The sequence below is a fragment of the Aedes albopictus genome, chromosome 2, assembly GCF_035046485.1.
Source record: "Aedes albopictus strain Foshan chromosome 2, AalbF5, whole genome shotgun sequence".
Taxonomy (NCBI): domain Eukaryota; kingdom Metazoa; phylum Arthropoda; class Insecta; order Diptera; family Culicidae; genus Aedes; species Aedes albopictus.
The window spans coordinates 148,014,629-148,029,439 of record NC_085137.1 but is presented as its reverse complement, the minus strand read 5'-3'; the positions used below and the strand labels follow the sequence as shown (position 1 = coordinate 148,029,439).

Sequence of the window (14,811 nt, the reverse complement as noted above, 5' to 3'; positions counted from 1 at the left end):
TTTTCGGCGGATTTCATGAATAACATTAATTTATATCCTTCTATATTCTAGTTTACGAAACGACAACAGTGTTGATATTGATATTAACACTCACGGGCTTGGGCGCAACCTCCTGTCAAATGTTCATTCATGAAATAAGCGATCAGCTGATCCGAAACGTCTCGTAAAATGGCTCATTGGCTTCTACTTTCTATCATTCTAGGCATCTATTTCGAATTGCAATGCGGTAGTAAATAGCTGCATATAAGCTAATTGTCGTTTTACTGACCACTTTATCATGTCTTCCAAATTGTCTACTGTCAATTATACCTTTTGTTCTATTCGACCTTTTGTCCATTCGACCTTTTGTCCATTCGACCTTATGTCCATTCGACCTTCTGTCCCATTCGACCTTTTGTCCATTCGACCTTTTGTCCATTCGACCTTTTGTCCATTCGACCTTTTGTCCATTCGACCTTTTGTCCATTCGACCTTTTGTCCATTCGACCTTTTGTCCATTCGACCTTTTGTCCATTCGACCTTTTGTCCATTCGACCTTTTGTCCTTCGACCTTTTGTCCTTCGACCTTATGTCCTTCGACCTTTTGTCATAGATTCTTTACTGCACCAAGACACTAAACTTCCAAACACTTGGACCAGATAATCGTTTACCGATTTCCGGTCATTCGTATCCGACGCCCAATCTGCATCCACATACCCGGTTAATGATGAATTTGATGCCCCGTGCGGGAACTATCGCGTGATCATACTGCTAAGCGCTGCCTACAAGATACTCTCTCAAATGTTATACCACCGTCTCTCACCGATTGCAAGAGAGTTCCTGGGGCCATATGTATCACGCTGGATTCACGGATGAACGCGCTGCAACGGACCAAATGTTCGCCATTCGTCAGATGTGGTAGAAATGCCGCGAATACAACGTTCCCACACATCACTTTTTCATCGATTTTAGATCGGCGTATGATACAATCGATCGAGACCAGCTATGGCAGATTATGCACGAATTCCCGGATAAACTGATTCGATTGATCAAGGCGACGATGGATCGAGTAATGTGCGTATTTCGAGTATCAGGGACACTCTCGAGTACCTTCGAATCTCGCAGAGGGTTACGGCAAGGTGATCAGTCATTCGTGTTTGCTGTTCAACATTGCTTTAGAGGGTGTAATAAGGAGAGCGGGGATAAACACGAGTGGAACGATTTTCACGAAGTCCGTTCAGCTGCTTGGTTTCGCTGATGATATTGATTTAAAGCTCGCAAATTTGAAACGATGGCGGAAATGTACATCCGACTAAAGAATGAAGTCAGGCGAATTGGATTAATCATTATTGTGTCTAAGACAAAGTACATGATGTCAAAAGACTCCAGGGAGGAATTACCGCGTCCGCCAACCCCGAGTTTCTACCGACGGTGATGAAATCGAGGTGGTAGAAGAATTCGTGTACTTGGGCTCACTGGTGACCGCCGACAACGACACCAGCAGAGAAATTCAGAGGCGCATTGTGGCAGGAAATCGTGCTTACTTTGGACTCCGCAAAACTCTTCGATCGAATACAGTTCGCCGTAACACGAAGTTAACTATCTACAAAACGCTGATTAGACCGGTCGTCCTCTATGGGCACGAAACGTGGACCCTACGTGCAGAGGACCAACGCTCCCTTGGAGTTTTCGAACGGAAGGTGTTGCGTACCATCTACGGCGGAGTGCAGATGGAAGACGGGACTTGGAGAAGGCGAATGAACCACGAGCTGCATCAGCTGCTGAGAGAACCAACCATCGTCCATACCGCGAAAATCGGGAGGCTACGGTGGGCGGGTCACGTCATCAGGATATCGGATAGCAACCCGACTAAAATGGTTCTCGAGAGTCATCCGACCGGTACAAGAAGACGTAGTGCACAGCGAACTAGATGGGTCGATCAAGTGGAGGACGATCTGCGGACCCTTCGCAGAGTACGGGACTGGAGACACACAGCCATGGACCGTGTAGAATGGAGACGACTAAGTACTACGTAACAGCAGAGGCCACTCAGTCTGACCGGTAAGGTAAGTTAGCGTGTTACCCCGATCTGACAGTAAAGGACTAAACATAAATTACGTAATTGGGTACCGAAGATTGTTCACAATCTGCGGACTTGACTGCAGAAAAAATCGCGACCGTTGGCACTACCGTACTGGGATTTGTTCTCCAAATTTCAAAGGGAACCCCCACTCGAAGAACCTAATTCTTTGATTAAAAATTGTCAGACAATGACATAACAAGTGTTCCGAGTCTTTCTTTTGCGATTAGCTTCAAATGGTATCGGCTCGGACAATGATCTGCCATAAGACCAGTATACATACTAATATCTTTCTTGGAGAGTTCCAATATTTTGCGAGTCATTTTAACGTTCGGATTAATGAAACGTTTCGCCTGCCTCGCTATTGAGGTGTTTTTCCAATTGGCATCCACTTTTAATAGTTCCCATAACTTCAGCTCCATTTAAGGAGAAACTTTAGAGAATACAAACATGGCTGCAACAATGGCCGACTTGGTCCCCTACACGCTAAGAAAAAGTTACTCTAAAATGAGTAAGATTCACACAAAACTGAGCTAAACTGGAACAGCTCAAAAAATGAGTAAATTGCATTTCCAGCGATAGCGCTGGCTCAAGTGCAAAAATCCAACCAATTTAAGCCGTATAATATTCTTCACATCAGCAAGAATATTATACGACTTAAACTGATGAGATTTTCGCACTTGGGCCAGCGCTATCGCTGGAAATAAAATTTACTCATTTTTGAGTTGTCCCACTTTAGCTCTAAAATGAGTGAATTTTCTGACCGTGTACTCACGTTTTCAAGAGCACCAATCTTGAAAATTCGTAAACAAATGCTCTCGATTTGTAAAAGCTGCCTCTTTTTGCAAGTGAGCAAAGTGCGGCTTGGCTCGATGCTTTGTTCGTCAGATTTGTGCCTCTAAAGTTTGTATCTACACACCAAATGTTCGTCTTCCGTTCCAGCAATATAATTTGCTGAAACTGCTTCAGCAACACATTGTTTTGCCTTTGTTTAGCAGTCAAAGCACCTTTTCACTGATTTTCAGCTTTAAAATTTACTGATTAGGGTATTGGTTCCCTTATTAAGCATGTGGCTCCCATTTTCATCCTACGAAAAACAAAGGATTGAAGCGCTGTTTGTTTTGTTTCTTATTTTTGTATTTTTTGTTAGAAGTGAGCACCCATGAAAACAAAAAGAACGGAATCAATCGGTGCCGTAATCGCTTGTTTTCGAATAGGATGAATATGGGAGCGTGAGATTACTGATGGCACACATACCCTACTAATCAGCAATGAGCCATTTTACGAGACGTTTCGGATCAGCTGATCGCTCATTTCATGAATGAAATTTTGACAGGAGGTTGCGCCCAAGCCCGTGAGTGTTAATATCAATATCAACACTGTTGTCGTTTCGTAAAATAGACTATTCCATTTTTGCTGGTTTTCAGCATTTTGTTTGACAGAACGTTCAAAATCAGCCGTCACTTTGAACAGCTGCCGAAAACCAGCAAAAGCAATTACTGAATGCGTATCAGCAAAATAAAAATTACTAAAAACCAGCAAATCATTTGAGCTGTCAACCAGGTACGTCAAACACAATAATTATCAGTACAATCTGAACTTTGTGAGAAAATTATACAAAGCAGTCGAGTAATTATTATTATTTGATACGTGTCAACCAAACCTTGTTAAATAATGACCATTGGGTGGTTCTGTAAGTATATTTTCTTATGTAAATGTTAGATCTTAACAAAACCTTCGATTTCCAGGCATGTGATGAAAAGGCTCATGGGAAGAGGAATGATGATTGTTCAAACCGGCGTGAAGAGCCTTCTTTATATATGTTTATACTGAATCATCAAAAATTTTTTTTTGTTTGAAGAGTGACCAGGTGGAGCTGCAGGACAGCTGATAGCAAAGCCTGGACCCTTTCCCAACTTTCCCCCTACTAGGACTAATACTCACGATGGACTAGACGATGTCGTCAACTTGAGCAAAGTGTGTAGTAATTAGCATTAGGTCGTAGTAGTTTTTAAAAATACTGTTTTTAACTTTTCCCATCGCACTAGTGTTTTGATCGAATGGAAGCTCCAAAGATGATTTGATAATTGAACAATATTTCAATAATCGAAAATCTCCGAGGTCACTGGACAACATTCAGAGATAAAAAAGGGTGTCTATGTCTATGTTAACGCCTTCAGAGTACTATTCTTAAGAAATATACAAAGAGCAAAAAGAAAAAAAAAATGTGTCGTAGCTAATTTTTAAAGATTTGATATTTCTGAAAATTATTCGAAGACAGCTACCAAAACTAGCGTTTTTAGCCGATATGGGCAACTAGTTTTTCTGACAGCTTCCCCAAACAATAATCAGATAATATCCTCAGTTATTTTATAATACATTCTGAAAATTATTTCAAGCTGATTACCAATAGTGTCAATAACCGATGTTAGTCATTGACAGCACCAGCATCATCTCCAAGTAACTCTCATATTAGTGTTAGATAACACTTTTTGAGCTTCCATTCGATATTGTAAAGAAATTTGTCAAACCCTCTTTGTCAAAATATAGTCAATGATGTACCAAATTGTGTTTCTAATTTCGCTAGTCGTCTTCTGCATATCTGTGATCATCTCAGTCCAAAGTAATATTATATCCATCGTAACCCTTTACAATGTCAACCGTCCTAAGTCCTAACTAAATTCCTGCTTTTTTTATCAGTGAAATAATACCGTCTAAGATATAAAAACAAAAAAGTTCAGTCAACTGATTTTTGTCAAAAATAAAAATGATAATGATTATTTGTAAACTTTTATAAATTCACAAAACCCATAAAAATAAGAAATACAAATACAAACTCCTATAATCAACAGTTTTATCTTTACCTAATCAGTCCATAATTTTCTAATTGTAATGAATCTAATCTGTAAGGCTGTAAGTCAACTTATCCTAGCGTCCCCTGTCCTGTGTACTAACGAATTCAAGTAACGAATGATGAGTGTAACGCAGAGACCTCCTCTACCCACTCTTGCGTTACGTTAAATTTAACAATTATTGTTAAATTTGAGAAAATTCAAAGAATGCAAAGATTGTTGTTGGAGGCTAGTCCACCATGGCCACGCAGGCCATAGCGAGGCTAGCTCCGTCGATGCCTGTTTCTAAATTACAATGAAAATAGAACGCGAGACATCTTCCATCAAACTAGACAGCTGCCGACTGATACCTCAATCTGCAACCGTCACACTCTTTATTCATTCCAGGTATATACAATTTGACATTCTTCTTTAATAACAACATACCTACGCCAACTAATCTACCTCGCTCCAAAACTACAAACTCGTACCTGAAGGTTCGACGCTATCCGAGCGTTCAACGCTACCTAACTTCCAACACTCCTCCTTAGCGTCGCAACCTTCCAACCACGATTACCTCCTCCTGGCTCGAAGCTCCTCCTCACTCCAACGCTTGGCAAGTGGCCCAACTCCGACGCTTGCACCAGCTCTACACCAGTTCCGAGCTCCGACCAGATCCATCTCCGAGCTCCACCTTCATGTTGTCTTCCGGATCACTCCTCCTGTCGCCAACCTCTTCGTCCAGGTGCGACCACCGAGCTGCATCCGATCCAACTCAACAATCCTCGAGCTCCTTCCGGTGACCAGCCAGCAGTCATCCAGTTGACCCGTATCGCCAACATTCCCATGGATCCTGTCCTCCGTTGCAGCCGATCCATCCGCCCAAGGATCCCGTGCTGCGACTTATGCGGCCGATCCTTCTCCCGGTCGATACGTGCTGTGGAACACGCTCCTCGGCCCATAACCTGTTGGAGGCTAGTCCACCATAGCCGTGCAGGCCATAGCGAGGCTAGCTCCGTCGATGCCTGTTTCTAAATTACAATGAAAATAGAACGCAACACAACTTCCATCAAACTAGACGACTGCCGACTGATACCTCAATCTACAACCGCCACACTCTTTATTCCATTCAGGTATATACAATTTGACATTCTTCTTTAATAACAACATACCTACGCCAACTAATCTACCTCGCTCCAACACTACAAACTCGTACCTGAAGATTCGACGCTATCCGAGCGTTCAACGCTACCTAACTTCCAACAAAGATTAGGTCTATACAAGCTGAATTATAATTTGTTTTTGACTTGTGATAAATGCACGACGGATACTCCTTTGGTTCCCATTAGCACTTACGGCGATTCCTTCACTTGCGCTCAACTCGTAAACTAGATATATCTAGCTCAAAGTCCAAGCGGTGGTGAATGAACTGGCGCTAAAGTGCTAATGGGTTAAGCCCTCCCATCGCGTCAAGATCGAATATCCAGGGGGAGGGGTTTTGACTGAATCATCAAAATTAAATAATAAATGGTTTTAAATGTTACGAAACTACACTTGTTTTCAACGAAGGAACATATATTTTACCTTTTTTCTACACAACTTTCTGTAAAGCAGCAACATTTATTTACATTCCCGATGGGCCTTTTCATTTGACGTCTTAAATCAGCTGATTGTTCGGGCGTTTGACAGTTCTTCTATGAAGATGACACGTTCTTGTTAGCAGCTGTTGTTCAAGCTTTGTAAACAAATGCATGCACGGATCTGTCACATGAAAAGGCCTATTGCTGATGAATCAGCAAAACAAATAGGTAAACTTGATGAAAGTTCAGCAAAAGAACTGTCACTTTGTTGACGATGAGCTTTGCTGGATGATCAGCAACTTTTTTTGTTGCTGAATGGGTTGCTGAACTTACAGCACAAAAAAATCAGCAAAATTTTGCTGATTTCCAGCACTAAAAATTTGGTGTGTACAAAATACAAAATATACTTACAGAACCACCCAATGGTCATTATTTAACAAGGTTTGGTTGACACGTATCAAATAATAATAATTACTCAACTGCTTTGTATAATTTTCTCACAAAGTTCAGATTGTACTGATAATTATTGTGTTTGACGTACCTGGTTGACAGCTCAAATGATTTGCTGGTTTTCAGTAATTTTTATTTTGCTGATACGCATTCAGTAATTGCTTTTGCTGGTTTTCGGCAGCTGTTCAAAGTGACGGCTGATTTTGAACGTTCTGTCAAACAAAATGCTGAAAACCAGCAAAAATGGAATTGCTGATTAGTAATCAGTAAATTTTATAGCTGAAAATCAGTGAAAAGGTGCTTTGACTGCTAAACAAAAGCAAAACAATGTGTTGCTGAAGCAGTTTCAGCAAATTATATTGCTGGAACGGAAGACGAACATTTGGTGTGTAGGTTTGTATGGAAAAATTGCAATAGGATTTAAGAGATGCAGTAGAAAGCCCACAAAAGGGTTCTACAGCACCTATCAATTGGTGTGACGATCCGAGCCATATCTTTCGTTACCTTCAATTCAATGCTGCTGCAAGTGAAATTTCTTTTGATTCAAAAGACCTTTCTAATTTTGTAACAACTACATGTAGTGCTGTTACTGATGATATGCCTTTCTTATACGCAAACTGAAATTTGCTTAAAGAAATTTTGGCTGTGTATGATGATTTAATATGTTAATCGATATTTTTTTCTATCGTTTTCAGTAAGACTGAAAATAAGCTAATCGGCCTGAAGGATTTTGGTGATGTCCTATCCTTTTGATTAGCCTTCGGGATGAAAGTAATCCTCACTTTTCGCCACTCTTTAGGAATAAATCGTAATGATAAATTGCTTGAAATAGTTCCGTCAAAATGGGTGTTAATATTGCCTTTCCCTTCTGCAGTAGTACAGGAAAAATTCCGTCCCTACCAGGAGATTTGAAAGGATCAAAAGTGCTAATCGCCCATTCAACTTTTTTCAGTAAAAATTTGTTTGGTCAAAGCACACGCATCTGTCCTGCACCTTTCACACAGTTGAATCATTTGTTACGTTATGATTATTAGTCCTGGTTTCACAGTTACCAGGTCCTGATGCAGATGTACTTTGGTCGTCATATGAATTGATAATAGAACAACGGATGTACGTCTTCATCATTCCTATTCCAATGTTTCATTAGCCGAAGTAGTGAAAGAACCACTTTTTTCTTCAATGTTCCTAATGATCTGGAATGATCTTTAGCAAGGATTTTTTGCAGAAGTATTTTTAATGTTTTCACACGTATGCCTCCAAAGTGTATCCATTTTGATCTCCTTATTTCTTTATTTTAAGTAGAGAGGGTCTCTTTGTACTGATGGGCCCACTGTTTTGTTCGCTTAGCCCAGTTGAAAAGCTTTCTGGTCTTTTTACGACGTTTCTGTAACTTGTTGTTCCACCACGGCCCATCTCTACTTGTAGATCGTTCTTTAATGGCGCAACTTTGATTAAAAGCATATTGTCGGGCCGCCACCAAACCGGACTTCGCACAATCAAGTCGCGACGCGACCCAACTCGCGACGTTTTTAAATCATGTCAAAGGTAGTGCGCATCCTTCCCGTTGTTGTCAGCAACACAGCGCACTAGATGCGAAACAGTTGCGACACTTGTGGACCAAGAAAATGGCAATTTTTGATTGAATGTCGGTCTTGATTCCAACCGGATAGACAATATCTGATAATATTTGAAATTTGCTTAGAACTCTCTTTAGGTTCTTTACAAGTACCTACACGCAGAGGTCGGTCCACTCAATAATGAGCAAGATCTACTCAAATTTGTATTCATCCCATGGCACTCCTAAAGTGAGCAAGTGGGGCCTTACTCATTTTTGAGCAAAGGCTTCAAAGCCAAAGCAGCATGAGTAAGCTTCACACATTGAAGCGTTTCGTCACCATTCCGGAAGAATGAGTAACTGTTACACATAAATGCGAATGCTTCGCTTGCTCTGAAAATGTGTGATAGTTACTCATTTTGATTAAATTGATTTTTTCCATAGTTGTTTGAATAAAAAAAAGGATGTTTGGCAATTAAAATTTAACATTTAATGTTTTATATTAAATATACATATACATATATATACCATTTTTAATATTGATAAAAAATTCTGCCGTCGCATAAGTCATTTTTTTTGCTGTTCCGTATCCGGTATCGATGACTAGATTTCCTGTGGGTTCCAGCGATGCAGTTTTCACCTAAATCAAATAAAAACTAAATTTACCAACTTAATTTACTTAATTTTTAATTGATTACTTACTTTTGGCAATCATCCTTTTATCACAACTTTTTTTTATTTTTTTGTTGAAATAAATTTACAAACGCTCGCTTTTTGGAGCGTTTGTCAACACAAGCCCAGGAGCTCAAAAATGTGTAACTGGCCATCAGCTCACGGCGTGAGTATGACGTACACATAATTTTCACACATTCTCCCGGATTTGCAGCGATGCTCCACAGTGAGTAACTGTTACACATGTGATGTGTGAAGCAGTTTAAGCGTGTATGTATTTGTATTAATTGCTAATGTGATTGCTTTTGCCGCTAGCTGTGTATTATAAAACTCCCAGTTTATTTTTCTGGGATCTGTAATGTTTTGTATGAGTTGTTGACCAGCCCCATATTCAAACAACATCTGCTTGTGATCAGACAAAGATATTTTAGTGTGATATAAATGCCAATTTTTGATTTTATCTGAGATAGTTGGACTACATAGCGTTAAGTCGAGAACATCCTCTCTAATTGCATTTATAAATACTGGGACATCACCTCTATTGCATATATCAATTTCATTTTTTGTAATGTTCTAGAAGGCACTCACCTCTACTATTGATGTCCTTGCTGGCCCATTGACCAATCCAAATTCCTGTGTGGTAGTGGTTTATGTTCAGATTTGCCGTGTTAATCTATCTGTAAGAACTTTGTAAACATCTTTTGTTCTCACGTGTATGGATAGGCTTGCAGTAGGTTTCGTAAGACTTTTTTTTGGACAACTCAATATAGTATGATGAGCGTTTGCGTCGCATCCAATTATAAATACATACTTTATTTTGCGTTTTGCAGTACTTGGCAAACGCCGTGACTTCTGGTGGTGGAACTTCTCCCAGGTCTCCTGGAAAATATGCTGATGCAACACACATTTCAGTTTTCCCGTGAGTTGTTGGCACACCCAGCACTACTGCAACGTAGTTGGAATTATTTTTACCTTACTAAAATTGCAGTTTTCGGTATTGCCTGCCCTCCATCGTAAATCGACTACCAGAATATGTAAGAATGCCAAGAATTCTACTTCTTTTCGACCATGGCTCTTATTCGCCAATGGTTAAAAGTAACATACAGTTTGCTCTCCGTGAACCTTTTGCAAAGTATGGCAGTTGCTGCCTTTGCATGGTGAAGATTCAATTGTACGAATTTTATTTTGTTAATGCTGAATTTGGGGGTTTTCACCGCTTTCCTGGGAATTTAGCTCTGCCCCAACGGCCTCTCAAGTCAATGCCAATGAGCTGCCCCAGATGATATGATGAGCATTACGATCACTGCCAACAATTAACGGAATACCTTTTGAATTGCGGTATGCGGTGACTTGTTTCAAAACATCCGTAGAACTTGGTTCATCATGCGGCAAATAAACCGAACAACAGACCTATTTTCTGTTCAAATTTCCAACAAAAACATTTATTGTGATAGCACATACATCTCTGGTGATTAGTTCAAACATGAGTGACACGCGTATGACAAGGTGACACGCGAGTTCGTCATTTCATTTTTACTGAAAGTAGCAAACACCGGGTTCGCAAGATTACCTAGGTAGAAATCCCCTTGCAAAAGTAAGGTTCTTGGATTACAACTTGGAAACTTGAGCTGCACCATTTTGAATAAGTTTGCAAGGATTGTTCGTTGTTGTTCTTTTATGCTGAAGAATGATCTGAGCTACCCTAGCAGCACAGCAAAGGCCTAGGCGACAATGTCTCGTTATTTCTTAGACCTACTACCTCATGTTTTTCAAGCGGTACTTCCGGTAAATGTTGGTAAACTAAATGCTAGGTATCATCTTGCGAACTATTACCAACAAATACCAATCATACAGCACAGCTTTATCTAGAAACAATCAGGTAAACAAAAATACAAGTACTTACCGGTTATATTTCCACAGTGCCAGCGTGGCTCCAGTGTAAGGCAGCATGATGTACAACGAAAATTCGTACGCTTCTCGGCAGTGCCCCGAAAGGATTTCCACCAAGTTGAACACAATAATCGATCCAGCTATCACCAACGACTGGCACACCTCCAGCCCATTGATACCGGCCAGAATGTTGATCGCGTTGGTACAAAACACCGCCAACATGCCCATGTAGACATAATACAGGAAACCGATGTCGATCGATGTCCCCACAAACGGCTGGACAATTCTGGGCAGAATAATGGTGGTCGAATTGAAATTGGTATAGTAAACCATCAGCAGCGGGAGTGATGCGATGGTCGGTAGGTAAAGCTTATCGCGCCATCGGAGATTCAACACGTCGTCCGCAAATCCCAAGAGGATCATGCAGCAGATCGAAAGCATTGCCGCAATGAATTCTACAAACTGGAAACGGAAATTTGAGCGACATCCGTTGTGAATTTAATAACTTTGCTAATTTACCTTGTGATGAGGGAATTCTTCCTTGTCGCCATTTGAGAAATTCCCCACGAACGGAACCGGAATGAACAGAAACAATGAGATCAGGAAGATGCATCCGGTCACCACCCCGAAAGCTTCTGGTCTAAAAGTTAAGTGAAATCATGATTAGCCTCCATCCTCATTCATCAAACCCAAATCTACTTACATCTTCGGTTTCGACACCTTGTTCATGTCAGTCCCGGAAAGATTGGCCGCCAAGAACATCGCCTTCATCTTCGGTATCAGATTGAAGCCCACGAAGTACGCGCCGGTCGAGATGATAACGTTGACGATTAGCGGCAGCGGTAGGTGGAAACTGCCACCAAACAGGTGCACTTCGAAGGATTTGAACAGCGTCATCGTTCTTCGAAGCGGCGCGATTTCCCGCACCACCGGAGGTCAATCTGACCGCGGAATTCACACCCGATCACCGAATTCGCGCAGGATTGTCGCACAATGTTTTGATTTCGCGAGTTGTCCACTTTGTGTCGTTATGTGATGTAGAAGTATACATAAAGCGGGTGACTGATAACGAGACACATCGGCGGTTATGAGCTGTCAGGCCACTGGTGCGATTGTACATAAGGCTGCTATAAAATTATATTTCATATGCTATAAAATTTATTCAGTTTCTCGTCATCACCGGAAGGTATCGCTGGAAAGCAAAATGAGTGAAACATGTGAGAACAGTGGCAAATGATTGGATACATGTGACCATAATTGAGAACTACGAAGGTGATGATTTTGTATAGCTTTGTAGCTTTGTTGTTTTCTGTAAAAAAGTGAAGCATGCAGGAAAGATTTTTTGCTTTTTTTCACTCATTCGGCCATAAGGGAAGGTTCATTTATTACGTCCATCGTTTTTCGGGATTTCTAGAAACCCCCCTCCCCCCTCTGTCACGCTATTTTCCTATACCTTTTACACATACTGTCACACTTTCCTAGCAATTTATGAACGTTCCCTAAGAAACCCTATTATTTATATAAAGTCGCTGGAAATAGAGCATCGATTGAATAATGAATTTAGTTCAGCGATTTAGTATTCAAATTCGAAGTATTTCAGTTTTACTACACGATTTGGAACACAAGCTTCACAATAATGGAACTAATTCTCCTTATATCTATCTTCTACACTTTTGTTTCTTAATTACCGGTCAAGAATCATATCATCATCAAGATAAGTAATTTTTAAAACAAAATCCCTGGAAAAAATCGTGCAGAAACTTCTGTCTGGAGGAAGAATCATTCCTGGCTAAACTTAATATTTCTCTAGTGCTACGACTAGGATACTTCGGTAAAATGACCGAACCCAACTGTTTGGGTTTTCATGGAATTGAGAGTATTTTTGAAAACGTTGACTGTCCAGTCCACGCAGAAAAATCTATGGTAAAATCAATAATATTTCAAGTAAATTCAAATAATAGTCAATTTGTTCAGGCCACAAAAATAGAACTGTTTGAAACAAATCAAACGTCAGATTTGAAGCAAATGCAATCCATGTTTGAAACAAACATGCATTTTTTTTTATTAATTTCTGGTAGACTATGTTAGAAATAAATTTAAAAAAAATATGTTTCGTGGCAGGTCGGCCCCACGGAAATCTTTGAAAATCTGTAGAAATTGGCGAGTTTTAGGGATGATCTCCTTAAATTTTAGCAAAACTTCCAAAAATATATGAAGAAATGTATTTTTTTCCAATAAGAAAAAAAAACATTTAAAAAATCATTCTCAGCGTTTTTTTTACATAGGCGAGTTACGGTAAAACATTCAGCTCAGTCGGAGCATTAACGGAGAATAAGATGTGTAAAGTGAGCGACTTTGCTCAAAAATAGAACAAAAATCGATTTCAAATCATCAACCTTGTATGGAAAGTCGAAAACTGCCCTTTTCAACTGAACTGTTGTACCTCACCGGTCATCAGTCACCTACACCTGCCGAGCAAGAGAAACGTGAAATTGCGCGATACTAATTTATACAAAGCGCCACATCAGTGGGTATGACAACATCAGCTTTTACACAATGACAACGATGACACAAAAAGCAACAAACTTTTGAACTTTGGACAGCAGGAAAAAAAAAAAACGCCAGAAGAAAGACGGTTAGGTATATGGTTCACTATATGTACTTCAATGGACTGGTGGCGTACGAGTGCGAGGTACTACGAGGTGTAGTATGACTCATACGAGCGGACCATCTGACCAACTCATCCGAGTCGTAAAACCACGCGCCACTACGCGATGATGTGCTCTTTTTACTCGGCATCAAGACATCGAGAGTCGCGGCTAATGAGATTCGACTTAGTAAAACAAGCAACACAATTTGGTACTTCTACTCCACGTAAGCAGTAAGAAGACCAGCGCAGCCCGAATGGGCGCACGGGTGTATCGAAGCGAAAATTGAAGAAAATCATCGAATTATAAATTGTAATACGGCGTTCGATATGGGTCTTGCGGACCCGGCTGTGAAATGCAGCCAAACAAAAACATCCGGAACGGAAGGTAAGTGAACCTTTTTCGCCAAATTGGGGTCATAGTATAGGAAATCGGATATGTTTACGATGATCAAAAGAAAAAGTATTCCAATTAATTCAACTACTGCATTAACTTTAAAACTTTCAATGCATATAGAATGTATGAAAAATAACTAATATTAAAAAAAAAAACTCTTATTAGTTCACCCAGCGGTGATGGCGCCTTTCTCGTATCATCGAAATTCCAATTCAACAAAACTCAAGTGACATGTTCATGAATATCGCACTTTCATACATTAAATCCTCGAGCAATCGCGCTGTTGCATTTTGTACAACATGTTGAAAAAATCTCGCCTTTTGTATTCAGCATGAGCAACCGCATGAGCAATGAGCATGGCAAACCGCGCGAGTTACGGAAGGGTTACAAAAATCCATTTCATGGAATCAGAAATCATCTCTATCTGGCTTTTGATGTAAGAGCAAGTTTACCGGGGGCTACTATCTGGGAGAGTAAAATGATTGCCCACAGAGTTGTCATTTTAGTTTAGTTACTCATTTCCACACCGGTCGCTACTATATTTAGTTACCGGATTTCGTACCGGTCGTTGCCAAACACTCTTGCGGTATAAATAAAATATTTTGGAAACATATTATGGAAGAATTTCTTCTGGGATTTCCCAGGAATTCCCTCTGAAATTCTAGCATGAATTTTTACTGAGTATCCTCGAACAATACGTATTCCCCAGGAATCCCTTCCGGGATTTTAC

General features: G+C 40.2%; 1 protein-coding gene across 1 annotated transcript in view; it reads right to left on the bottom strand.

Moving 5' to 3' along the window:
• The window catches only part of LOC109428884 (UDP-N-acetylglucosamine--dolichyl-phosphate N-acetylglucosaminephosphotransferase), a 48,555-nt gene extending 36,448 nt beyond the window's left edge, over positions 1-12,107 (bottom strand). Inside the window, exons 1-3 of the mRNA XM_029868808.2 lie at positions 11,741-12,107; positions 11,557-11,677; positions 11,051-11,499 (exon numbers count right to left, since the gene is read on the bottom strand). Coding sequence (XP_029724668.1) covers positions 11,051-11,499; positions 11,557-11,677; positions 11,741-11,934 — 764 coding nt within the window. The 5' untranslated portion in view covers positions 11,935-12,107. The remainder of the gene's footprint in view (positions 1-11,050; positions 11,500-11,556; positions 11,678-11,740) is intronic.
• Positions 12,108-14,811: the final 2,704 nt, after the last annotated feature.